A 27,625-nucleotide genomic window follows, 5' to 3' on the forward strand; every position below is an offset into this window, starting at 1 on the left:
CATTCCTCATCCACCGCCATCCACATGCATGCCAGCCAGCCCTGCTCGACCTCGCACTGAACCAGGACATGTGACCCCCCCCAGTTCAGCGTTGTTGTTGTGAAACTAAAGTGGTTGTAGTAGTGGTGAAAACTTCTACAATTGAAAACATCACCTCATGTGTGTGTGTGTATGTGTGTTTGTGTCATTTCTACTTTGTACTCCCGAGGATGACTAAAATGATCCATCTAATGTGAAACGTTTAAAAAAAGATGAAAAAAAAGCCACCTTTTCTTTTTTTTTTACTAGAGAAGCCACGACTTTTTGTAAACTCGCACCTGATTGGTCCGCTCAAATAGAACGTCGCTTCTGATTGGCTCAGAGTGTCCAGTTGCCCGAAGGTGGACTCCCAGAGAGTCGGGAACGCTGGAAGCAAAAAAAAAAAAAAAAAATTCCAGCTACCAAACTGCACCATGCGCCACCCCCGAGAGAGGGCTCGGAAATAATCACCGGGAAGCCGCTTGTACTCAAAATATATTAAATTATGACAACGGCCTGACTACCGTGGGAGCTCCCACGCTATGTTTTTACTTTGTCTACTCGCTTTTACGGACCACCGCCGCCGCCGTTGCCCGCCCGTACCGACACTGCTCAACTACACAGGTAACTTTGTTTAAACTCCAGCCGTTAGCACCGAGGCTAACCGCGGCGCTAGCGGCAGCAGCAGCAGCCTGTTGCCGCAGTCGGCTCCGTGGTTCAAGCCTTTTTTTGATGGCCAAACTTAAACGTGTGTAAAACGTGTTTTTTTTTTAATTTATTATTTATTTATTACAGCCGACGTTTACAAAGTGTATAACATGGGAAAATGCCCACAGGGGTGCCGTGGTACTCTTTCGACTTTTGTGTCTATTTGTGCTGGTGTTTCATTAGAATTACACAAGAGAAGATACTTTTATTTGGTCGGTGGTGGAGAACAACAGCCCGACACGCTGCTGTGGTCTGATCGTGCCTCAGTTTGACCGTCGGTCTGGAAAAAAAAAGAAAAAAAAAAGAGGAATTAAAATTCACTCGAAGTCACAAACTCTGTGGTTTCATTGTTGAAATAAAAAAAACCAAACAGTGAACTTAAGCGCCTTGAACTGCTTAACCTCAGTCCACTGATTTTTTATTGAAACACAATTTCCAAGTGTGACGGACGTTTATTTTTGCCCTGCCTTCCCCGTCTGTAGTTCACTTGTTGCTGGTCATTCATTATGCAGTGTTGAGTATCCACGTTGTTGTTGTTGTTTTTTCAAGCTGGTGACAACAACAAGGCCAAATTGCTGCTGCATGAATAATGCGGCAACGATGTTGTGTGTCACTTCTCTGTCATCTACATCTGTTGAAACTAACTCAGTCCTGTGTGAAACTGTGTGTAACAGCTTTGTTGACTAGTATTTGAGCAAACCAACCACGGTTATAACAAAGTCAACTTTGTAAAAGACGAGGCACACGAACACCAGGTAGAAAATAGCATTAGGACCTGTTGCATAATGTTGATTGTCCAAAATTAACCACGGATGGCTCACTATTATATGCCTTAAACAACTGAGGTATTGAGCCATGTTGTTTGGCAGTGTGAGGTGCTGTATCTGAGCTGTTAATTCACAAATGTGCCTGTTATTAACCAAAACCAAATGTTGTAATAACATCTATATCCCTGTCCCTCTCTCTCTCCTACAGATGGACTAAAAAAATCAAGCTAGGATGGAGGTGTAAATTGGACAGAGTGGAACATAATACATTTTCTTGCATCCTGCTGGAGCTGCGTTTTTCGATGTGGGCGTTCACGGATAACAGGATTTTAAGTCAAGTTGAATGATGGCATCACGTTGGGTTAATTCTTGTGAAGATGATGAGAGACAACAAGCAAGATCCTCTTTCTGTGAGGTAAAGAAACCACAGCAAACCTCAGATTTAAAAAAAAAAAAAAATGGTGATCAGGAAAGTGGCTTTGGGGGTTGGGGAGTGGAGGGGACAACAGACTCTGGTTTCAATGCCCACCCAGCCCCCTTCAGTCTGGTGTGGAGGGGGAGTAATATGTTTGACACTCTGCCCAGCTGTTTGTGCTTGTAACAGCTCTTCTTGGGCTGTTTTGCTCTTTAACTCACCAGTGTGTCATTATTTTGGTTGTTTTGATAATTGCCATCATTAGATTTATGTCACAAGGTTGTCTCAGTGCTTTTTTTTTCCCCCCCACATGAGTGCAAGGTTTGATCATCATAGATGAAACAACAGGTTTTGACTGCAGAACAGCACTTGGTTCAATTTGAAATTTTACTCAAACTTATCACTGGTGGACTTGGTGGACAATGGCCTTGAAGTAGTTTATTGAAGCCCCGTCTCCTAGATTTTTAAGCTGTGACCCCTATAATACCAGACAGGACACCATCTGCTCCTCTGAAAGCCTGGTGCCTCAATGAAGACCTCCGTGGTGAATGAAGTAGCAACCTCGTACTCTTTGAAATGGAAGGCCACCTATTTATAGAATCTGTAGTTTTCTTTCATTTTCCTCCACTGGCTTTAATCTAATATTCATTCCTCACTTAAATTTCCCTGCTTCTGAGTGAATAGTCTGTAAATGAGAGCTGTAAAGCCCCTTATGTTCTCACCTCTAACAGGCTAGATGTACTGAATTGGATTTTTAGGTCATTAGACAAAGCACATAGGGGTAAAGGACCCTCTGTAAGCCGATAACAGGCATAATGGTACACGGCTTCCTCTCAATTTATTTGCTGTCATATGTTTTGTAATATTACCTGTAAGAAAGCAACGAAAAGCATAAAATAAAAATAACACCCTTCACATAGAAACAGCAGAAAACAAGCACCATGATATTTGAACATAGCCCTGTGCAAACAACACACACTAAACCACACACAGCCTTTTTCACTGTCACAGCTAAAAAAAAAAAAAACTAAGATGATGTGCTTACCTTGGTCATTATGACCATCTGGATATAGAGTCTGACTTTCATGCACTTTTACATGAGCGTAATGAGTGAATCAAATGGCACATAACAATTCTGATACAGATCATTTATCACTGCTGTCAATTTAGAAGTGCCTGTTATTGTGGGAAATGTTTTTTGAATTAACTTGTATTTTCAAAATAGAATTATCACATAATAAACAAGAAAAAAGTATTTTGTTGTTGCAAAAACGCCAGAAGGGGGTGAGGGAAAGCCTGGGTAAACTGCAAGCAGTGGAAATCCTTCTTTTAGCAGACCATCTAATAAGGCTACCACACAAACCAATTCATGTGCTAATTTTGAGCCGGAAACCCCCCGGAGTCTCTGGTCCTGGGATTTTCTGGGAATGATGACACCACCGATCTAATGACTGAAAAAGTTTCTAAAGTGGATGTTTAAAAAAAAAAAATCTCTTTCTAAATGTGTAATTTGTACAAAAGCAGCTTTCGATGGTCTGTGCTGACAAAGAATTGTCAAAGGATGTAGATGATAAACGGGTGTGTGGCTTTTGTTTAGATGCGGAGAAAGCATAGCCCTGTTGCTGCTGTAAACAAGTAGTAGGGATTATAAAAAAAAAAGGATGGATTACTGTCTCAGACAGACAAAGTGAAGCGCATTTTAAGACCTGCAGTAATTAACTTAACAGCTTAAACAAATAAAGAAGAGATCTTTAATAACCACAACTTCACTGTGCTGCACCACAGAACATAAGATTTAATGGGTGTTTTCATGCTGTTTTTCTTTTTTTTCTCCTCTTCTGACCTTTTCACAACCATGAAGACCATAAACCCAGTAAATTATTCTGGAGCTGGAAATAACTTAACAGCTTAATAGAGTAATAATTTGCTATTTGAATTAGGACTTTTGTCTTTGGGTTTTGCACACTGCAGTGTCTGTCTGCTCAGCTGAATAGTGCACGGTATTCAAACATTGTATGTAAATCTAAATGACAGGCAGAGTTGGCTTAATTTCTTCTGTCTCTGTGTGGATTCCTCTGGTTAGACACTGAGTTCACAGGGCAGGTTTTAGATTTTAGTGTGCTGATCATTCTGCTCAGACGTATTGTGTCAAACTACATCATTACTACTGCGCAAATTTCATCACCGTGATAAGTACTGGCAGTTAATATTTCCACCTGCATTTCTGCTTGTTATGCTCCAGTAAAACAACAGAAATGAGAGTGGGTGATATTTATTATTGATGCTGAAGCATGATCCATATTTAGCACTGTAGGGAGCTATTGACAAACAGACCCCCCTGGCCGCACAGTCTTCATTAAAGCTCAGTGTTTATCTCATTTAGGCCGCCTGCCTTTTACAGAGCCATGCGCAGGCATCATATGGCTGACTGATGGCAATCGGAAGGGAAAATTGGTCTTAAATTGGATAGAAGAAGTCTGTTACTTCCTGTTGCCTTATGGTTGTGTCTGTCTGCTGTGTCTCAGGGGAGGGCATAAGAGATGGGCTATGTGATTCAGTTTTTCCCCCTGATTTCTGTGCAGTGCTTGGTGAGAAGATCCATGTCATCTTAGGTAGAAAAGCCACTGTGACGTCTCCTAATGTCTTGTTTCAGTAGCTCACCATATTCTAGTGAGCTGACAGCAGTGTAACTTTAGTCAGAACAACTGCACACTTAATCAGTTTCTTACAAATAAAGGACACATTAGATAAAGGTGGTGTAGGCAAAAACAACATGTAGGCTACATGAATATATACATAATAGACAAAAAGTATGTGTTCAGTCAGTGTACAGCTTTGGCAAAGCTCTGTGAGAGAAAAAGCTCGATAACTGTGTTTTTGAAATCAGTCCCATCAGGAAATAGTTATTTCATCCCACAGAGGAGAGTGGGATGTATCAGCAGTCCAGTCCGATCGCTAAATTCTGCTATAGACAACAGATTTGTCTACAGCACTAATGCTCTTAAAGGAGGCAAAGTTGTCGGCCTGTTTTTACTCTGCGTTTAGACTTTTGCGAGGGTGATGCACAGCCTGAATTTTTTTCAGTGATACTTCATCCAAGACCTGCCATGTGGCATCCATATGTTTTATTCGTTAGTTTCTGGTTTGTCCTTCCTGGTTACTCTTGAAAATGTACTTTCCATATTTGTCTGGTGACTGTGAAAATGGGCAGTTTGGAGATACTGTACGTTTTTGTTTAGTACAGCGTCACCATCATGTACATGCTCGCTTATTGAATTGAATCAGTGTTTCTAATAGTATAAAGGTACATTATTAGCTTCGCAAAGGTAGTATTTCAGGGCAAATGCATTGAATGACACAGTATTGGGCAGATAGATCATAATCAGCTTCTGTCATTGAAGATATTACGGTTTACTTTCTTAGCAACATTAAAAAAAAACATTTCATGAATAAAAATATGTATTTTTTATTATGAAATGTGTTTATTGCTTAACTCAAGTGGCAAAATACATGTCGCTCTCCAGTGTTACAGAGCCACTATGTTTAACAGTCATGTTTTTGCTTGGTATTTAGAAATACATGTAATAAAAAAATTCCAATGGTGTCATAAAGTGTGACCAAGATGATACCGGCGGGAAACCTGTTTATGTCCCAGGTAGAAGATCATGTAAAACACAGCACGTGTTTACGTTGGTGTTTTTGTATGGACCTTGAGTCATGAATAACGTCTATATATCTATCTATAGGGGGAGTAATAATAATACTGCTAACCTACTAGCTTCCCGCATTAGATGACTGTAACGCCCAGAGCTCACCAGTGGCCCTCTGTATCATTATCTTAGGCTTTTCACAGTTAAGTGCTTGGTTTGGACGGGATGTGGTGTAGAATTTAGCAGCCCGCAGAGAACGAGGTTTCCTCACATTTTAAGCCTCTGTACTTGTCTGATGTTTTTAGAGCTGATGTCATGTGGTCCCTGTAATGTGTCATTTAGTGATGTCAGCAGAGGTTTTCTTTAAACATATAGGCCGTACAGTTTGGTTTCATAATATTTGTTAAAATGAGCAAGGTGGAAATTCCAGTTTTTTTTTTTCAGTGTGTTGCTCGCCTGCAGACAGCAGCCTTTGTGGTGTGTAAACAGCTGTGCACGTACAGTGCATCCCTTAAAGTTTCTGATGTTGGTGGGTGGTATCGGTCGCTCTGCCCTTTAATCTCCGTGGAACCACTGATGTAGTCTCACTTTACAGCTTCTCTGAAAATGACCACAAGCACACAGAAACAAACAGTACCTTTTTGTTTAGGGAAAGAAAAGGAATTTGAGGAGCTTCCTATGGGTTATAATAATAACCACAGCTCCATGGCTGACAACAACGCTTGGCTTTTGTATGGTAGCAATGAGTTTATTTCTGGTTTGGGTGTTTATGTGGGATTTAGTGGTGATAATGAGACTAACTGTGATCTAGCGGTTGAAATCAGTGTCGCTGTTTGAAGACAAAAGCAAAGTCGCTGTTTAAATCCAAGAGCAATCCAGCAGAGAAGCAAATGCCTGCTGGAGCCTCTCTCCCAGCTGCCTCACCCAGTACAAATATCAGCTTGGCATCCCAGTGATTCATAAATAGGTGGCAGTCATTCATTTGTGGCCCGGGAGAGCACAGGCATGATGTGGGTGTTCTTGTCATGTGGTTTTTTTGTTTAGCCTCTTTTTTATTACACGTAATCTCATAATTTCATCCCCTTTGTGACGATTCTCGTTTTACTACCTGTAATGATTATTTAAAAGCATTATTATTAATCTGATCTAGGGTTCATACGGTTCTTGTTTTGTTCTATCTTCTTTATAATAGCTTTTCAAAAACAGCCTGTATGTCACAGTGACTTGTTATCGGGAAGTGAAGGGACGGTTTTGGCCTGCTGATTAGTAAGAAAGTAAGTGATATTATGTGGAAGCAAAACTGGAGACAGTTATTGACAAACAAAGGAACTGAAGTTTGATGCTGAACTGTCGGCTTTTAATGCTAACGTTCACTAGTATCAACAGCAACAGCAAGACATGCACGTTGCTGCTTTCAAACAAGAGGAAAGGGAAACCTCGGGGGCATATGGGGGTCTGGTATTTATTGACTTGGAATGTCACAGCAGTATTAACTATGCAAGTGGCAATGATAACACTGCTTGGCATGTGTCTGTCAGGAGGCCCACGCCCCCGTCTGCCGTCTACATCTAAAGATCAGCGGCTTGGAGATTGCCTTGTGCGCTGGCTGCTAAATCAGATCCAGTAGACTGGATTTGGCTCGCTCTGGAGACATAAGGGGGAGCAACGCTGGCATTTCAAACATTCGGTTGATCTATTGTCATCACCACAAGCACTTCTCTGGCTATAGATTTGCATGTTGTCTAGTTACGTGAAGGCACCTAAAGGCGCATACAGACGCAGACACCAACATGAAAGTGCAGGTATCAGAGCACAGCCGGAGCTTGGTTATACTCGGTAAAACCTGTTCTGCTAGTTGCATCAAAATACATGCGTGTCAGCTGCACCTGCAGCTCTGTTTCCCAGCGAGCCAAAGTAGTGCTGTGGGTCCTTACCCTCTACAGTAAGCCCATTAAGCTCCTTTTATGAGTTCATCAGCTCAGGTTCCCACTTAAAATGTGCTTTGATTCCAGTGGTTTATGTTATTGTCTCTTTCAGAAATATATAGTTGAGAAGCTGAAAAGCCCTGGTAGCTGAGAAGCAGCAAAACACTCTGTAAAGAGCACAGTGAAACATGCTTTAACTTGGTACTGACCTCCAGGCACACAGTATATTTATAATGAGCCACTGAGTACATAGCTACTGTATACAGTGTGTTCATAGAGGGAAACACTCTAAAGAACTTAATGGGATGGTGCTGTTTTAAGTTTGTGTGAACAAACTATTGTTTATGTTATATATGTGTATATTGTTTGGCTCTTTTAGTACTTTAACAGCTGTACGAAGCTAGACAGCTGTTCAGAATATTTCTGTCTTTCTCTTTTGTTTAGATAAAAGAAGCGAGTCAGATATACAGAGTTTTTATTTTCACAAGTGGACAAAACTCTTACAAATGCTTGTTTTATTATGTTGCTTGTATTAATGTGATAGCACGCAGATAATTCACTCAGATCTTCTGACGTTTTGCTCAACATATTTGCCCAGGCAGAGATAGTACAAATGCATGCTCATCAAATTCCTCACGTTGTGGGGGAAAGTCTGTGCTTCGGGGGAAGGGGGAGGATTCTGTTTGAGACAGGATGCAGTGAAATTTGTTCTACAGTGTTGAAATACTAGATTATTTGAAGAGAGGCATTCCTGAAATTTGTACTGGGACAAGAAATCTGATATGAGGCGATCTGAATAAAGGAGGGGGTGTTACTGCACACATGATACCACAAAGGTGTCAGGCTATAAATAGTCAGTAAACACAGGAGTGGGTGTCCAAAGGCCTGAAGCCTGGCATGCTCTCCAGCTGTGAAAATGGGAACCACCTCCTGACTGTAAACACTGGACAGCCCCTAATGTTTTTAAAAACCTTGTCCTAAATGAATGATTGATTGATGTTTCATGATAATGTGCAGTAACTTTAATGAAAAGGTAATTTGTTGATATTTCTAGATTGATGGCTTTCACATGAGGTTCAGAAACAGTAACATTGTTTTTGTATTGTAGCATTTGGGGTTTTCCAGAATCTTTACTTTCAATTTCAAGATTTCATAGCTACACTTTTAGCAGAAATCTCTCTGTGTGGGTGTGTAAAAGTGAAATTAGGAGTAGCTGAAATTGTTCTCCCACCTTCCTTTTCCTGCAGAATGACTGTCCAGAGTGGAGAAACTTGGCTGATTCTCCTGCGGCGCAAAACCAAACAGAGGAGGAGCCGTTCTCATGGCCAAGACCTAAAACCGTGCGCCTACGTCGAACTTCCCAGGGGTTCGGCTTCACCCTGCGGCACTTCATCGTATACCCACCAGAATCAACCATGCACTTGTTCCCGGTAAAACTTCAGTTTTGTTATTATTAAACTTGTCAGAAGCTGTCATGGGTTTCATACACCTGAGTATTGTTCGTTTGTCGTGCAAGATACAACACTGAATCAACAAAAAGCCTTATACCCCATTGCTGCGATTATAAGCATCGAAGTCACATGGATGTTTTTGTGTTTTTACAGGAGGAAGATTATGGCCTCAGAGGTAAGCAGAAAAAATTCACCTTTTCTTCTTCACGCTTGCCCTTCAACACTGCTGAGTCAGAGCAGTGCCTCTGACTCCTAATGACTCTTAATCCATCCACTCTGGCTGTTTTTGCTTCCTTATGCGATGAGAACAATGTAGCGCCTGTGTGTCACTGACCTTTGTGGAGGCATGAAAGGTTTGGTCAGCACCACCTGTTTCTGTCCTGCACTGACCCACCTCTTCATATTGTTTCACTTTGTTGGACTTGTTGGTTTTCAGTCTCACCATTAGAAAGCTGTCAGAAAGAGACAGCCTCAGTTTTTACCCGGTTATGTGAGTCTGGCCCTCTTTCTTCATGTTAGCCTCAATATTTAACTTTCTGTTTTTCTCACTTCAAATAAGAGATCTTCTCGGGTAGACACCTAATATTAAACGTTTGGGAGAAGCTGTTTTATTATCATGTAAGCTATTTATCATGTAAGCCATTACTCATACTATGTAACTCAGTTTCAGTTATTTGAATTGAATTTCTAACCCTGTATTGTTGCCAAGAAAGCAATTAAGACATTTGAAGTTTTGCATGAGATTCTTCATGAAAGAAGCAAAAGATGTCATGCACTTGTTTGGGTTTCCCCATGTAGACATACTTCATTTATAATTTCTCCATTCCTTGATTGAGTTAGCCGTGTGGCCGCCTACCCCATCCCCCGATGTGATGACTGTGAGGTGGTATCTCAGCAGCTTGTTTGTGAGTTCGACTCTCTGTTTTGTCTGCTGCCGTGTGTTGACCATGAGGAGGTTGCTGTGACTGGAAATTGTCCAGATGGAAATCAGTAATTCCATTAGAGGATTCCTCAGAAAGGATAGTTATGGTAGAAAAGCAACATGATGCTTCATCCCACACATATTGAGGAAGTAATTGATATGCAGTAGGGACAACTAAACATCCTATAAATCAACTTTCAACATTCCTAACCTGGTTGGGTTTTGAAAGTGCTTGTCTAGTAGGACAAGATTTTTAACTGCCTATATAAATGACTAGGGAGTAGTGATTACAGTTTGTTCAACTTTCTCTTAAAGGGACAGTCAGGTGCCTGTGTTTAGACTGAGACAGTTTAATCACTTACACTGTAATCATTGCTCTGGCTCCCTTTCAAGATCCTTTCTTTATGTGCCTCCAATAAAAGTGAAGGTTCGTGGTCTTTGCGAAAAACATCCCAAAGTTTATCAGAAGTAAACAAAGTCCAGCAGATAAACTGTGGAAGACATCAACTTGATTTGACTATATCAGAAAAGTTTCACTAGACGGTGTTGGCTTTGTGAGCTTTACTGAAGGGACGGGACGGTAGCCTCGTAAACCAGCCTCTCCCGGAAATGCAATTCATTTCATTTCTGAGGGAGAGTCTGGCCTCATCCCCGCTGTAACCGTTTGGCCTGAAACCCTCAGAAGGCCGAGCCAATCAGTGTCGTCGCTGTGATTGACACAGCACGTTGGCCAATCAGGGACCGACTGGTGCAAAGCCCCGTCACTACACCAACTTGCTGATTGGCTGAATGGGGTTGTCTGTCAACGCTACTACTCCAGCCCAGCTCCCGCCCACCCCAAACGCTTACTGGGGGAATGAGGCCAGACTCTCCCGAGAAATTAAATGAAATGCATTTCCGCGAGAGGCTGGTTTACGAGGCTAACGGGACGGTAGCACGGAGTAAATTTCATACTAAAAAGAGTCAAACTTTTAGAAATACTCACTTGATTGAATTAACTGATACTGCTGAGGCGGCCTCATAGTAGCTTGATAAAAACTGTTCTCACAGACGGAGAACTGTGGTTACTGTCTCCGCTCACTATTATGTTTTAACAACAAACACAAAAATACTATAACTAAAATACTAAATGAAGTCATATTGTGTTACAGCACAGTATTGATGCAACACTGCTATAGATGTGGGTTAATGAAGTGGAACGGTGCAGCAGATCATGTAGTATGACACGGAGATGCCATTCATTAGAAAGCAGAGTGCACAGTCACGTGCACATACTCGCCAACACATGCTCGAATTAGTTTCCAGTGCTGTGCTAATGATAATTATTGCTTTCATCCAATTAAAATCCTGAATGGACCGTATGTGATGCATGTACCCGCTGAGTGGTGTAGATAGATGCACACAGACGCACTGAAATGCAGTTAAATATCACTGGATACACATAGCTGTCTCTCCTGATAGTGACTGCTCTGAATAGCAGATGACTTTAATGTCTTGACTCGACTCCAGTTTTTTAATCCTCATTCTGTGATCCCCTTTCTGAGTCATGCATCAACAAGGAAGTGCTGGAAAGCCTACACAGAGATTGCTCACCGGTCACAGTTTAACCTTCATAAACAGTATACAAGAGCCAGCTCCTAATAAAGTAGTCACCGTTTATGTTTCATCCAAAAACAGAAACACTGAAGAAGACAGACTTTTTTTTTTTTTTTGTGAGGAACCCTGCCGTTCGGACTGAGCAAGCAGAGAGAATATTAAAACGTCCTGGCTGTTGCATAATGCTGGACACAGGAGCTTGAAGGCATGAGACCAGAACTGAAGAAAAAGAAAAAGACAACCTGGTTCGATTTCAGTCCGGGCTAAGATAGACTGGTCACAATACCACACTGTTTACAACAGGCAGAAAGCAAAATGAGGAATAAGTGAGCTGCACTCTCATACCCTTAATACTTCTAATGCAGTTTTGTTTATTCATAAAGTAAATCAACACAATAAAAATACACTTTACATACCATCTAAAAAGTAATAAACATACGATCCATGGGTGTCTTAAGTGTGCGTCTGAGAATTTGATTATTTTGAAGACTGAAGACTTGGAAAAATGTATCAAAGGATTTTTCATACGATGAGTCAGATTTTCAAACAGGATATAAAGGCGGCACCTATGCGATCCCCAGGTGGCGTGTTGGGATTGGTATAAATTCATAGCTGTAATCGAAAACACATCCAAGAAGATCCCCAAAGAAAATATTCTATTCAATGAACAACTTCGAACAGTCCCGTATGTATTGTATAATCTACAGTGTTAGTCATGAAAAAAGGGAGCAAAATTTAGACCTCCTGCTTTGCTAGAAAGGTCAATGATGTCATCGTGCTGATTCCCCACCGACGCAACTAATCATTCGGAGGCGAGGCTGGGTTTGAATATTTGTTTGAATACAGTGATATGTGCTAAAATATGGATTTAAGCATGGAAACATTGCATCAGAGTTATGAGTAAACCACCCCTGTCCCTCCTCAGTGTCATACCACCATCAATTCACTTATTGTATTAGAGTCCGGTGCTTCCCAAGACTAAGCTCTTCTGTCAAAACTCCTGGGTCAAGTTTAGGTGAACTTGTGATCTAATGTTCCCTTGTCAACTCTAAACGCCTTTTCTTTTTCACAATTTGAAAAACTGTCCTTTACCTCGATCGCAGCTGTTATTCAGTTTGTCGTTTGCTGTAAGTGGTGGCATCACATATAGGCGTTGTTTGCTGATGTAAATTTGGTTTTGACTCACAAATTATTCTACAATATTTGTTTGATGCGTGCATTAGCTTTACAGGGAATGGGAATAAACATGAGCCAGCTATAGGAAGTTTAGGTAAATCATGTTCTCCATTAAATCCCTTTTTTTTTTCATTTACCAAGTGAATAAAAATGTGCAAATGAAACAAGGTGTCAGTGCTGAGCATAAAGAGGTGAAGTTGGTCTTAATCTACACCTCTAACCTTTGGTAAGCAGACATTTCCCAAGCTATTGGGGAGTGTTTGTGCAAAGATTGTAATGTGCCAAGTGCCAACAGTGTGAGTAAGTTTGATTTCTATGGTTGGGTGGCGCTTAATAAGTGTAAAGAGTGAAGACATTTTTATTGCCCAGAGCAGTGTGGCAGAGCAAAGATAAATCTGGTTCAAGTGATATATACAACTGTAACAACACAAAGGACAATTGCACACGATGTACAGTTATTTCTTGTTAAGTTGATAAGTATGCATACATTTAAATAAATAAGGTGGCTCATAAAAATTCATGAACGGCTCCATAGTGAAAAAGGAGATGTAGTGTACCATAGTAAACCACCAGAGGGAGCCTTTCTCTGGGCTGAAGCTGTACTGGACTCCAGTTGCAGTGTTATGTAATGTGAGTCTCCAGATTGTGATTCTGAATGAGAAATCTCATGTGTGGAAGAAAGAAATCGAAGCACAAGTGTGTTTGAGATCATAACATTTAAAAGGTCTTTGATATGATGTATTCAAGAGATTTAACAATCAATGACATCAAGTAGTTTTTTTTCCCAGTACACATAACAGTTAAAAGTAACTGGTGATATTGTGACTGCCACTGGGCCTAAAGTCAAGTTTCTCAATAATGCTTATGTTTTGGTGACAGCTAAAATACTTAACCTCTTCCACTGACCAAGCCAGGGGTTTTTAAACAACTTGAACTACTTTTCAACCATCACGCCTGTTCTCATGCTGACCAGTGTAGATTGCGAGCCATCGTGCACTGACTCACAACCAGGATGTTAACTACTAGGGGAGCGTTTCAGCTGCTCTTTGGCTATGCCCAGAGCTATTTCTCAGTTTATAAGGAAAGAGTGGGAGTTGTGCAGCTGAGCACACTGTCACTCTACCTTCTCTTAGTCTCTTTCTCTCTCGCACCCTCCCCTTTTCTTTTCTTTCCTTCTTTTTTCTGCAGCCATGCAGCTGCTAGGAGACAAGAGCAGCATGAGCAAACAGGTTTTCCTTTCTTTAGCTGCTTTTATCCTCCTTTCCAAAACCACACAATTTCCCCCTATTGAGTTTTTTCTTCTTCTCTGAGCCAATTAATGATCATGACTATTCAAAACTGTTGCAATGTGGGCAAGCACTGGCCAGGACACATCCTGCTCTGCTGTCATAATGTTGATTCACTCTGCCTCCAAATCTTGTGACAAACCTCCCAGTTTCTTTTTCATTTTCATACATAGCCATTCTCTCCTCTCACATGAATGTCATGAAACAATTTACTGTCTGGTACTCAATGATAGGTTTAGGAGCTTGGGCCTTGGGATATTTTGTAAATTAAGCGATGGCACTTTGCCAAAGTAAGTCTTTATTTGGTATGTTGGAAACCAGGAAAAAAACAAAACAGAAAAGACTGACTGTGATGTGTGACATTGTGTTCTGGTTGTAACTGATATTTCTGTCTCTACTATCAGGGAGACCGCGGAATAGGCTAGAACCGATGGACACCATTTTCGTGAAGCAAGTCAAAGAAGGAGGCCCTGCTCATGGAGCTGGGCTTTGCACAGGTAATAAAACTAAAACAACCATCAGTCTCCTTCATTAACTAAAACCTATTTGCGACTGACTGGGAGCCTAAGAATTCAGATGTCATAATATTATGACCATGCAGTCCTATTCCTGTAAATGATATCATACAGGACAGAAAACTTCCCCCCTGAGTTGCTTCACTCATGTTTGAGTGTTGCGAGGAGCAGTTTTCACCAGTGGCCTGAAACTATTCTTGTTGTTAAACAAAACATTAGCACAGACACGTGGTTGTAGGGAAAATCTCTTTCTTCCTGCTCCTTTATTTGATACCTGCTAAGCTTTTAATATAATTACTGGAAACCTCAACATTAGGTGACTGACTTCAGGCTATTTGATCAATTTCACCATCTGTCTGATGGCGCACTTCCTTTTTTTGTCATGAGCATGGAATCTTTTTTTTTTTTTTTTTTTTTTTACAAAGACAAATAGCTTACAGTCTTTTGCTGCCTCTCACTGTCACCACCAACATCATTACTACTGTTTTTTTCTTTATTGCCTATCAGGTGATCGCATAGTAAAGGTGAATGGAGCAAGCATCATTGGGAAAGCCTATTGTGAGGTTATATCCTTGATTCAAGACAGGTGAGTTTTAGTGTGATTTTTGATTTGATTCTTGGTCGGTTGGTGTTTTGTTTCCTTTTTTAAGTTTGTCCTTTGTTTCCTAACAGCGGTGACTTTCTAGAACTTTGCGTGATGCCAAAAGATGAGGATATACTTCAGCTGGTAAGTTTCTCTTCACTCTCCTGTTTTTCAAGGAGATTAAACTTTATACTTTTACCACCCGTGCTGAGCCTGGTGCTTTAAACTGGAGCTGCTCTAGTTTTAAGGTGTTCATGTTGGGACAGTAGTCATAAGATGCAGGCAGCCTGCCTATCCCATCAGAGCTCTCTCTATCTAGGCCTCCTAATCAGGCCAGAGCAGCATCTCTGTCCTCCAAAACTGCTGCTGACACTGCTGCTGAAATGGCCTAATTGAAGTAGTAAAAGCCACCAGAAATTCATATACAGACGTATCGGGCAACAAATGAGGCATGACTATTAGATAAGGATACAAAAGCTGTAATTCAATTTGTTGAAGAAAACTCACATTTCAGTTTCTTTCCCCTTTTAGTATATTTCCCTTCTCCAACTACACACCACTGTGTTCTGGTCTTTCACTGATCAAAGCAGTGCAGCAGGTCTATTAGTTGTCTCAGAAGCTCTGTCGTTCTTCTCTTCTGGAGCAGACTTTGAGGGAGATCTAATTTTTGGGGAAATGAAAAAAGCCACGCAGTGTCAGGTCAGGTGAATAAAGAGAGTGGTAAAGTACTGCAAATCTTTTCTCAGGTAAAAAAAACACAGTTTACGGGCATGATGTCCTGATGAAGGATGAAACCAACTTTCCCACGGCTGTGACCTCTTTCTTGTCATGTTTCCTCACAATGTTTCTACATCCCGATTGTTAAAGCGATGATTCAGTATTGCTAAATCTGAATCCCCATTCTCCATGATTACTTAAATGTCAAAGAAAACAATTAATATTGCATGTCAGGTGTCAGAAAAAACATGATTACTTCAAGTGATAATAAGAGCAAACTACATTTTTTGTTTATGCTTGTCCATTGGTCAGTATGTACAATATGTGTGCTGTGGTCCAAGTTTCATAATCTAAATTAAAACCCAACTGGGAATTTTGTCATACATAGATATCCTTTTTATGTCAAATTAAATCAAATTCTACTTATAAGAAGACAGTTTGCCAGTGCAGTAAAATCCCACCAGAAGCTGCCTTCATCAGCTCTAGTTAACCATCTCCAACTTTTCCCATATCACACACCTCCTCTGTTGCTCACCCTGAGGTTTATCCCGTTTTATCCCTGTTAAGGGGTTTCTTGGGAGTTTTTCCTCAGTCGATGTGAGGGTCTAAGGGCAGAGGATGTTGACATGATGCTGTGTAAAGCCCTTTGAGACAAACTGCTCGTATAAACGGGCTATACAAATTAAATTACCTTACCTTCCTCTATACAAAGTCATTGCAATGCACCATTAAGCTTCAAATTCTGGTGTGAAGTTTGCACAAATGTGTCATTTCTAGTTGTTTAGTCTAGCCAGTAAAAGGGTTTTAATGTGGTTATGCCACAATAAATAAAATGTTTTTAAATAATTATCCTTACATCAAATGTCAAATTACAAATGTCAACATTCATCCATACAAGTTGGTATTCAGATATTTGGCATTAATAGTCTATTGTATATCGATGGCCCAAGAAGTTGGTCATCTTTCCTGGTCCCTATATTTGTCTCTTTTATAAAACTATTGTGAGCATCGCATGTCCCCAAAACGAAGACAGGTGCAGATAGAAGCCCCTCACACATGTGTGCGCATAACATCTCACCATTAACCTTTAATGAACATGCCGGCAGCTGTTGGCAGCTCCTATAAATTCTGCACATTCAGGACAAAGTGAGGGTGCACTCATCTGTTCCATATCTATAGCAAATCACAGTAAGTGCTTTGTCGGGCTTCTCTGGGATCCTCTCCCAAGGGCTTCTTGTTATTTGACAGCATGTTTATGAATTATGTAATAAAAGAGCCAGGCTGTTTGCTTTACCTGAAATTTTCCCTTGTGGATTCTTTATGGCTGCGATGAGTCCTCGCTGTTAATCTGCTAACTAATACAATTGAATATGGAGTACGGCATCCAGCACTGCATTATATATCAGTATGTTAAGTTGTAACAGACAAGTCATCTCTCTGTGTAAACATAACATCCTTCTAAATATATACAAGCAGTGATTTATTCAAAACATGACATGCCATTTTTCTTGATTATTTAGCTTAGTTTCTTTAATTAAATGACACGTCATTTAACAGAAAAATAAAATATTATGATTTCCGATTGAGGCCTTAATATCAGTGAATATTCTGCTATGTGATAACCAGTTGACTGTTACTCCACCTCTCTGCCCAGTTGGGTCCTCCCTCTCTCTGACTGTTTTTCCCATTGTACCCAATCTACAGTACTGCATCTTACAAGTGTGCAGTGATAACACTGGTGACGGTATTGCATAGTAAATGTCCAGCAGCCACACACAATTATCTATTAATGTAGGCAGGGGGACAGACAGACTGATGAATGCTTTTCACATGAACAAGAGGATTATGAGAGATGCTAACAGGATGACTTTACACTGTAGGAGGCAGCACACACTGGCTGCTTGGAGACAGGCGGCAGTTGCTTGGCAGAGAGACGGAGAGAGGGAGTGTGAATTCATGGAGCAGAAAAGGGAGGGAACCGTACGCTAGAAAAGCAGAGGAAATACTGAGCAGGGGAAAAACAAGGGAACAGCATGAATGATGAGCTGAAACCGGTAGATAAAATCAGCTGACCGCCCTGTGTTTAGAACAGGTTGATGCTGAGGGGAAGGGAGAGAGGAGGAAGGAGTGGGAGGGGGAGCGGTACCATCACAGCTGAATGTATAATCAGCAGCTGCTGCTTCTGTCATGTGAGCAATAGCAGAGGGAGGGAGAGGGAGAGACATAGACTGGAGGCACCTTGTTCAGTTAGCGTAATATTCTGGCTGAAGATGGATAAAACCATGGAGATATAACAGCAGCACGGGAGGCGAGCCTCTGCTCTTGCCACCTCACACAGAAGAGACTGGCACAGGCAGGTTGTAACGTGGCAACCCCTGCTACATCTCTGCTTCTTCATCCCTCTGTACTGCTGCTGCAGCTCCAGTGTATTTTTAGCATGTCAAGCCCAGGCAATGCTGTGGCTGTTAAACGTTGTGTCCTCTCTGAATCTGCTCTGTTTTTTGCAATGTGTGGATTTTTCTCTGCTGGCATCCTTTTCTCTTCCACCCTCTCTCCCTCAATTTCTAAACGCTCCCGTTTTTCACTTGCTGTAACGGCAGCCTTTTTCTCTGGAAACTACTAATCTGGTAAGCAAACAGCAGACTGGGTAGCCACTTGACGTTGACATGTTGTGTTTGCCGTCTCATTTTTGCATATGTCATGCATGTCAGAACCGTCATTGTGAGATGTGGTCATCTTGTTTTACATCATTGCCATTGACTTGCCTTGGATTAATGTTTAATGGTCAGCCCTGTGTTGGTGAATCAAATAGACTAGAAATGGCCGTGCCTGCAGTACCTGTTAGATTGAGCACTGGAGCTGGCATCCAGCTGGCATCTCGGTGAAGCCTCGCCCCTCTTCATCCTCCGTGCCATATGTCATTAGTATGATAAAGGCCGGTGACCTCTGAACTCTTCCTCATGCTTACAAAGGGAGGGACAGCGTCTGGCGGGTGTAATCACAGGTGCTCACACAGCTTTATGTAAGATTGTAATATGACACTGGGTTGTGGAAGGATCAAAGTCCTCATACCTTTACACGCTCCTTGCTTTTAGTTTGTACCGGTACAGTCGATTATGAGGAAAGCAGGTACATGTAGTGTGAGCTGTAGAAGAGCACATCTCATGGAGTGGAAGAAGCTCTAGTTTTAATTTTTTATACATCAAAAAGGATTTTATGATTACTCAAAGAAAAATGGTAACAGCCCGTTGGCCTGGTCAGGTGGGTAAATGGAAACACTGAGTACCTGTCCACATTTATACCGTTTATTATCTACATTTTGATGTTATAATGTTTTATTTGGATATGTTGATTTCTAACATATGTATTGAATGTTACACAATTTTAGCAGAAACTGTCACTGTACAGCCTACAGATGAATTTGGTACAAATCATCACCTTTTCACTTGTATCTATCGTCTTGTCATCATCTGGTCCTGGTTGTAGGCATTTGTCAGAGATGAGGGTTTTTTTTTCCTTCACAGCTGTTGGGTTGTAACAAAATGTTCTTTGGAGAGCACAGGTAGAAATATTGGAGAACGACTGTCGTACCACAAAGAGTTTCACTGAGGGACCACCTTAGGTCTCTGTTAGTGAAAAATATGATGTACTTTGGGTTGTTTAGTGTAGTTTCACTGTGAACGTAGCCATGAGAACTCTAAATAAGGAGCAGATGAAGACCACTGACACCTAAACTGCAACCGCCTCCGTACGCTCTTCCGCAACATGCACTGCCCACACACATGCATCCAGTAGCATTTGTAATATCACGCTTGACTTCTCTTCAAGCATCTAGTAGCACAATGCTGAATTTTACACACACTTGCAAATGCAGTTTGTACTATATCCATTGTAACACCGCTTTGTCGCTCTGTCTCCAGGCCTACTCCCAGGATGCCTACATCCGCGGCCAAAGCAGCTACAGCGGAAATGCCCGTCACATTCCTGACCCACCCCAAGTATGCTACCCCAGAGTAGACTGTAAGCCTCCGGCCATGGCCCAGGCGACGGACTCGGCGGGGCAGGTCTGCCGAGCGCCAGCAGCGCCTCCTGACCATGGGTACCGCAAGGAGATCACCGTGCCCCCGTCTCCTCCTCCACCTCAGTCGTATCCAAAAAGCCAGATGGCAGTGTGCATGCGCAACGACGGCGTGAGGACTGTGGTGGTTCCTCCCGACGCATCCCACCTGGGACGCATGGGTCCAGCGCACAGGATCGATTACGTGGACCCCGTCTTCGTCAGAGGGGCGAGACCCGGGTCGCTGGCCCAGTATCCTCACCCTCGGAAAGCTGACGTCTACCCGGGTGGTCCAGGGATGGGTCCGTACGGAGGTCAGCCGCCTCACTTCCCAGGCAACCACCAAAACATCGATTGGCGCACTTACCAGACCTACAGGGAGTACATCGACAACAAAGGAATCCATTCCCACGCCAGTCGGACTATCCAGGAGAGGCTGGACAGTTTGCGAGCTACCGGTCAGACTGCCTTTAACGCTGCTCATCACATTCCCCGGGGAGACTGGGGTCCTAAGGGGATACGACGGAGGAGTACGTCGCATGAACGATCATACCAAGGACCTCCACCCCACTTTCAGATTGCTCCACGCAGTGCCTCGCAGGACCGAATGAGCGGCACAGAGAGGATGGGCCACGCCAGGAACTGGGCCCCTCGAAGCGTATCCCAAGACGGCCTCGTGCACAAAGCTCGGACACACTCCATGGACTACGTTGAGACCGCAGAGCTGGCTCGAATCAGCGAAAGGGGTAGGGGGTATGGAAGGGCAGACCAAGGTACAAGACCCAGCAGGCAGGCCGTCCCCAGACACGCCATGATGCTCCACAGGCCGTCGGCTGGATACAGCGGCGGCATGAGGGGGCCGCCCAACCCTTCGCTCTACTCCAAAGGACAAGATTCTCCTCAGACCCGCTCCTCACCCATGCTCTCAGACAGACCCTCGCATTTTGGAAAGAGCACAAGTGCTGAACACTCTTTCGCCGAGCCGAGAGTTTCGGCCAAAGGAAACCTCTCAGGCCACCCGACCCAACAGCAAGGCCAGAACAGGATGCGGGCAGAAACCACGCTGCCTGCCGAGGCGAAGAGAGAAGCAGCGCTGGCGGCACACAGGTCTTCTTCATGCTCTGCCTCAAAACAGATGCCTCCGAGGCCGAGCATCCTCAAACCCCCGCACCCAGACTCCCAGAGTCAGGTCAACGGGCGCAGCCCCACGGAGACCGGCGTGGTGCTACGGGAGAAACCCCCCTCTGGAAAGAACCCCAGCCCTTTGCGTCACCCCTCCTACATCCTGGCTGTGAACGACGACACAGCAGATTCCTCAGCAGATGTGGTGGCGTGCTGGCTCCCCAACGATGCGCGTCGAGAGATACACATACGTCGCCTCGGGGAGCAACGTCACACCTCCTGCTCCAGCAACCTGGACGAGTCTCTGGACTCCATTCCATTCATCGGTAAGAAAATAATCAGTTGTAAGCCTTTTGCCGGCCCACGTTGTCATGGCAACGGCAAAAGGCAGTAGTAACATGAGGCAGACTGGATAGAGCTAACGCTGGAGCTAATTAAAGGGCTTCCACCATAGATGCAAAATGAAATCAGTTTAAAATAGATGGATGGAAAAATGACTGTGACTGAGCCTGTAGACCACATAGTTTCATGGTTAATCTGATTCAGCTCATCACTGGCGTGTATATAGTGCTGCAGAGATGTTCACAAATAAACTAATCTTCCTGGGAAGATGTTATTAATTGGGTTATGTGGCATTCAGGGAGGGTTTGTGGGATGTTTGGCTTAACTGGGGCAGAGTAAAGGATGGCTTAAGCCTTTTGGAATATATTGAATTTTGAATGGATTGCATTATGCTTCAGTAGTCCCATAATGCATTTCCTGGTGATTAATTAGTTGTCATCTCAAAAACGACAGTTTCATCATCCACATTCCGCCCGTTTTTGCAGTGCAGATTCAAAAATATCCCACCCTTTGTGAGGTTATCAGAATGTTTAGTCTGTAGTTGCTTTCTAGCAGGTTTTTGAGACAGCAGCACACAAGTTTCAAAATGTTGTCTGCCTTTTACTGCTCAGATTTTCAGCAAATGTATGCTTCTTAGAGAGAATCTGTTCAGCAGTGAGAAATATTCATAATTAATAGGAACTGTGTGTTTATTGGCCTGCCCTGATGAGAACATTGCTATAGTTACATTGCTGGAGGCTAAACTGAATATTAGATGAGGAGTTCTGCAGATTTCCTAAATGTTTTAAATCTATTGTCAGAAAAGTATGAAACATTTTATGTTTAGATGCCTCTGTGTTGTCTTTACTCTATCTCCATTTTCCTTTCTTCATTATATGTATTATGGATGGATGTTACATCCACTGATCTCCCCGACTACGAAACCACTTAATAGAAAAATAGAGAAGGAGAGCTTTATAAGAGTTATTCAAAGCTATTTTTATATTTGTTTTAAATGTTTGTGTTACCTCTGCATGCGTAAGCTGATTTTTTTTTTTTTCAGAGATGCAGTCAGTCCCAGATTGCACAAAGAAACTTTTAAACTAAAAGTCCGAAGTCAGCATACTGCTGTGGTTCTAACTTAAGTAAACTGTCTCTGATAGCTGATCTACTTTGTTTTGGAAAGGACACAAGGAAACATTTTGTACTTTGCAGGTAGACTGTATTTAGGAACTAGGTCACAAGCAGCGACAGTCCTGCAAGTTTTAGGTTGACCTACGGGAGAGAAGTTTGTTTCCAAGTTCAGCTTTTCTTTTTACATCTATTCAATGTTGTTGTTCAAATTTCTTCTGAGAGTATTTCTAATTCACAAATCTCAGGTAGATCTGCCGAGTTCTCATACTTCTAGACCTTTAATCTACAGTCAGCATCTTAGTTATACAGTCTGCTGTCAGATCCCAACAACCTTATGATACCAGCTCCCTAAAGATATGGAATGACATAATTAAAGGGCAACGCCTGAAGGGCGAGGTTGAAATCTTCAAATGGTTTTCCTGTGACCCAGACTTTATACCCAGTAAATATGGCAGCAGGTTTAGAGGTTGGATTGATTATGGCCTTATTGCATATTGTCTTGAGCTTAAAGACAATTTAAACCTGCACCATCAGACGCACTTGAGGGATTTACAAAGTAGAGATTTACCTTGTTTGTTGTTAATTTGCTCTGATGTTTGATTTGTATCTGTTCTTTAATTTTTGACTGATTTATTCATATAAATGGGAGTAATACCTTCATTGAAGGTATTACTCCCATTTATGAAGTTCAAGGAGGAGGAATACCTTGTGCCGGTGTTTAAGTGTGAGCATCTTAATAAACTGAGCCTTCATTAATCATTTAGATGTTACTCTTGTTCTGTTACACTTCTCTAGACTCCGTGGGCATTGACAGATCACAAAAGTTATGACCAGTGTTAATGTTAAAGCAGATATCAGTGGAATGTTTTTGTTAATATAAGTCCTAAATAGTCCTATTTTCCGTCAGCAATCACTTACATGAAGTATTTCAGCCTAAACACGAGTCTCTCCGTCACTCTGCTCTGCTGTAACCCGAGGAGAAAATTTTCCTTGTGGGATACAAGTGTTATCCAATGAGGAGAGAGAACGGCATGAAGGGCTGTGTGTGCAGCCAAGGGATGCGCGTGAATGTGGTGACGTAGCACGAGGACCAATTGATGCCTGACAAGGGCGGGGGCTGCTAACTCATGGTGCGTTCAAAGAAACTCGTACTTTGTGTTTTTCCTTCCTGTGAAGTCATACCAGTTCGATCTGGTACGAGTTCACGGGTCGGAAGTTACGAGTGGCCGTTATAGGGAACTTTCACAGACAACAGGATGGTAAAAACACGAGCTACGGGTTACCTGGAACGCTACCAAGTCGTAGTTGTGACTTGAAGCTGTAACTTACGGTTTCAAAAGCCTGCCTTGAACGCAGCATTAGCCGAAACGGCCGTGAAGCTGATATCTGCTTTAATTGAAATAAAGGACATAAGACAGTTTGAAGTTGGATGTACAGTATCATGGGATTAGAATACTGACATAAATCGCGCGTGCGCGCAAATGAGATCCGTGCGTGCGGAAATCAAACACCCCCACGCGCATTTTTTTCCCCCGAGCACTTTTCCAAGCACTCGCGAGCTATTTTGTATCCTGCATCTCTGCCCCCTGGAGCAATATTGTAGCCTGTGAGGAGAAATTTTTTCTGTAGGTTCTCTCTCTCTCTCTCTCTCTCTCTCTCACACACAGACAGACAGACAGACAGACAGACACACACACACACACACACACACACACACACACACACACACACCACCTGCCTCTTCACTGTGCTGCAGCAGGGGGCTGCTGTCCGTTCCTCTGAGCTCCTCTGCATGGATCTGTATGGGCTCCTACAGGCCGGTACTGAGAATTAACGTGCCGGGTCCGGGTGTCGGACCCAATACATCCATGGTCGGACCGCATCTGTCAGGGTCCGCGGTCCCATGAAAACCAATAAACACCGGACACATTCATGATTTCATAAAAAAAAAAAAAAAAAACGGACGCGTCGCGGACACGCCGGCCAGGACGTGAAAAGTGGACGTGTCCGGGCAAAAGAGGACGTTTGTCCACCTGCCTGATAACGTTGTTAAAGTTATAACGTCGGCTTTTAGCCGCTAGCTGCGTTAGTGATGAGGGAGAGGGTGTGTAAGTCAGTGACCTGCCTGCTGCTGTGTGCGTGTGTGAAGGGAGGGGGAGAGAGAGTGGCGGTGGGGGGGGGGGGGGGCTTTTAACAGGGCTTTCAGTTGTGCTGGGTCGTTTGCTGGCAGTAACAGTAATTTTGATCCACCGTGGTTCAGAGCGATTGATATAACGGGGAGTATCGCCACTCTGTTACTATATCAGTCGCTCTGCCGCGGTTGCCCTCTTCATGTCTCCATTCGAAGGCAGTCGTGGACGCGCTGACGTCAGGTCCGCCGGCCAGCGCGCGAAATTCACCCCCTGAATTGCAGCGCATTTTGCAGCACAGACCCCGTTCAGGGCAATGGAGAGATACGCGGATGGGCTCGTTCTTTTTGGTTTTGAACGCTTCCTCACCCATTATTATTTAAAAAACGTAAAACGCATGGGTATTTTCCGGTATTTTCTCACAAATCCTGCCCTATGATCCTTTAAAATCACGGATCATTTTAATCATGTACTTTTTTTTGTAAACGTAACATTATAGTGACATTATGCAAATAGTTAAAGTAATAGCTACATACTGATTTATTTTTCACTGAGTTATGAATCGTTTTTTTAGTGAAGATGAGTGGATCACCTATCTACTGCACTGTAACTGCAGCCAGAGTCAGAGCAAGTTGCCCGTCCTCATATGGCCGACTGTGAGCTACGCCTGCGTGTAGTCAGATCTACCCCCTTGCGGAAAACTGTCCCCTGCTCGCGCGCCAGTGATTATTTTTAGGGGGCGGTTTTTGTCAGTAAGGGGGGGCGGGCCTGGGGGCATGCCAATCACCATTGTATCCCCCAATATAATTGGTTGGGGATATTGGCCAATTGTACGGCAACATCACTAGGACAAACGGGACAAACCACACAGCCCTGAATGACATTGTGATTTCGTGTCTTGACTTGAAACTTGAAAGAAGCTGGATTAAGTTCATTAAAGGAGTCATCACCTGGTTTTTTATGTATCCAATCCCCCTTAAATTGCTTTTAATCAGCTCTTAAAATTTATTGGAAACATTTTTTTTTTTTTAATTCAAACACAGAGCTTGTTCTGACACTTTTTCATATGGCAATTTTCTCTCGTGAGAGTAAGCACGAGGTTTTGACTAGTCCGGATGTTCATTGTATTAATATGTAATGAGGCGCGCATTGATTGGACGCAGGAAGGACAGAGCCAGAATGGTGGCTGGCCCAGTGGGCTACATGCAGGCTGTATTGGAAACCGCATACTATGCTGCTCTCTGTCGCGTACCGTAACCATGTTATAACTTCATAAAATAAAACAACATTTTATCGGTTCATTGTAAAACATGCATTTATTGATGCAAATGTGGTGATTTCTGTACGTAGGCTACAGAGCCCCGGGGCAAAGCTGCTGCTGCTCTGTGAAGCTTCACTTTTCATTCCAAAAAACTAATACGACTGCCACAACTGTTAGATTTCATCAATGAGACCAACATTTATCTCCTAAAGAGAATGTAACAAGTCGGCGGTAAACCTCTACAAACCTGCGGGTAAGTTAATTAACGACCGTTTCCTCCGCGGGCATGACAACGTAGTTTGACCGGGTAACGAGCAGCTGCAGGCGGGTTGCTGACGAGTCCCTCTCCGCTCCTCTGCCTCGCTGGGGCTCGCTGGAACTTCACGTCTCCCAACGCGAAGCAAACTTCTAAGCCGTCATTTGGATAAACTAACCGCACATTGGGGATCTAAACCCTTACTTTCTCGCACGAAAAAATATTAAAACTTAATAAATTAACGACCGTTTCCTCCGGCGGCATGACGATGTCGTTCGGCCGGCTAAACGAGCGCTGCAGGCGGGTTGAGGAGTCACTCCTCCGCTCCTGTCTGGTGCTCGGCTCGCTTCGGCTCGCTGCACCTCACTTCTCCCAACGCGGAGAAAACTTCTAAACAGCCGTCATTTGGATAAACTAACCGCACATTGGGGATCTAAACCCTTACTTTCTCGCATGAAAAATTATTAAAACTTAATAAAGTGACGAAATAACAGCGCTACAGTGGGAAATAAAATAATACGTAATGGCGGCGCTGCGGAAGTCGGAGTGGTGGAAGAGAGGTGTGTTTATGAAAGCAGTCTCCACAGTGACGTCACCGTAGGAGCAGAATCAAAATCTCGTAAGTTTGTGGTGTGCAGCCTCATGAACTACTCTGGCTTAAACAAAGAGCCCAAACGAAAAAAACTCAGCCACTTTCAAACCCCAGGTTTTCAGGCAAGTTTCCACTGAGGTCCAACACCAGCATACATGTTTTAACAAGGAAAAATGCGATTTCCGGGTGATGACTCCTTTAAGTGGCGGAGTTGTGCATACAGATTGCAGCAAAAAAAAATAAAAATAAGAAGAAGGCCGTGGTTCCGATCTGACCAGAGGTTATTAATGTTTTAGATTCCAAACTTAGCACGTCCGGACAGTGTTGTTCGGCCTGACCATCAAGAGCTCTGTGGCCGGAGCAACACATTTATTTAGAAATTGAATCACTAGTTAACTTAAATGAATGTGTGCTCCAGATCCCTCTATTACTCTTTTAAAGGTGTACAGAAAAGAAAATTGAATTTGAGCCCACTTTGGGTCATAAAATTAATGGGATAACTCATCTTTCAGACGATGTAGGCCAAACTTTGTGCAAAATTCTATTTTTGAGTAAATCCGGGATGAAAGTGTGTATTTTTTTTTTCGCATTGGATAATGCAGGCGCATGGATTATACGTCAGCCTGTACACGATTCACCAGCCACTGATATTGGATCCGTCATCCGTCATTCAAACGTCTGAGACACGCACACACACACGGAGCTCGGTCTCGCCCCAAGCTTTGAATATCTCGCCCGCTCGATAACGACCAATCAAATTCGTTTTCCTCACTCGGGTAAACTCGTGTTGCAGCTCGTGACAACTCGGCGCGACAAACAGGACAAACGGCCATTTCTGTACACCTTTAAACAGTAAAAATTAGAAGTGCTCGGGGGGAAAATGCGCGTGGGGGTGTTTGATTTCCGCGCACGCGGATCTCATTTGCGCGCGCGCGATTTTTGTCAGTATATGTAGTGTCAGTGAGGTCACCACACTTTGTGGTTAAGTAACAGGGTTTCCGTTGTTCCTGTGGCGGTCTGTGTG

The 27,625-nt window shown here is 42.9% G+C and overlaps 1 protein-coding gene across 1 annotated transcript in view; it reads left to right on the top strand.

The window, feature by feature from the left end:
- The first annotated feature begins 445 nt into the window (after positions 1–445).
- Positions 446–27,625, top strand: part of arhgap21b (Rho GTPase activating protein 21b) — a 39,969-nt gene continuing 12,789 nt past the window's right edge. The window contains exons 1-8 of the mRNA XM_083991074.1: positions 446–642; positions 1,702–1,908; positions 8,731–8,913; positions 9,088–9,109; positions 14,319–14,411; positions 14,937–15,015; positions 15,102–15,156; positions 19,650–21,234. Of these exons, the coding sequence (XP_083847200.1) occupies positions 1,837–1,908; positions 8,731–8,913; positions 9,088–9,109; positions 14,319–14,411; positions 14,937–15,015; positions 15,102–15,156; positions 19,650–21,234 (2,089 nt within the window). The 5' untranslated portion in view covers positions 446–642; positions 1,702–1,836. The remainder of the gene's footprint in view (positions 643–1,701; positions 1,909–8,730; positions 8,914–9,087; positions 9,110–14,318; positions 14,412–14,936; positions 15,016–15,101; positions 15,157–19,649; positions 21,235–27,625) is intronic.

The sequence above is a fragment of the Trachurus trachurus genome, assembly GCF_905171665.1.
Source record: "Trachurus trachurus genome assembly, chromosome: 17".
Taxonomy (NCBI): domain Eukaryota; kingdom Metazoa; phylum Chordata; class Actinopteri; order Carangiformes; family Carangidae; genus Trachurus; species Trachurus trachurus.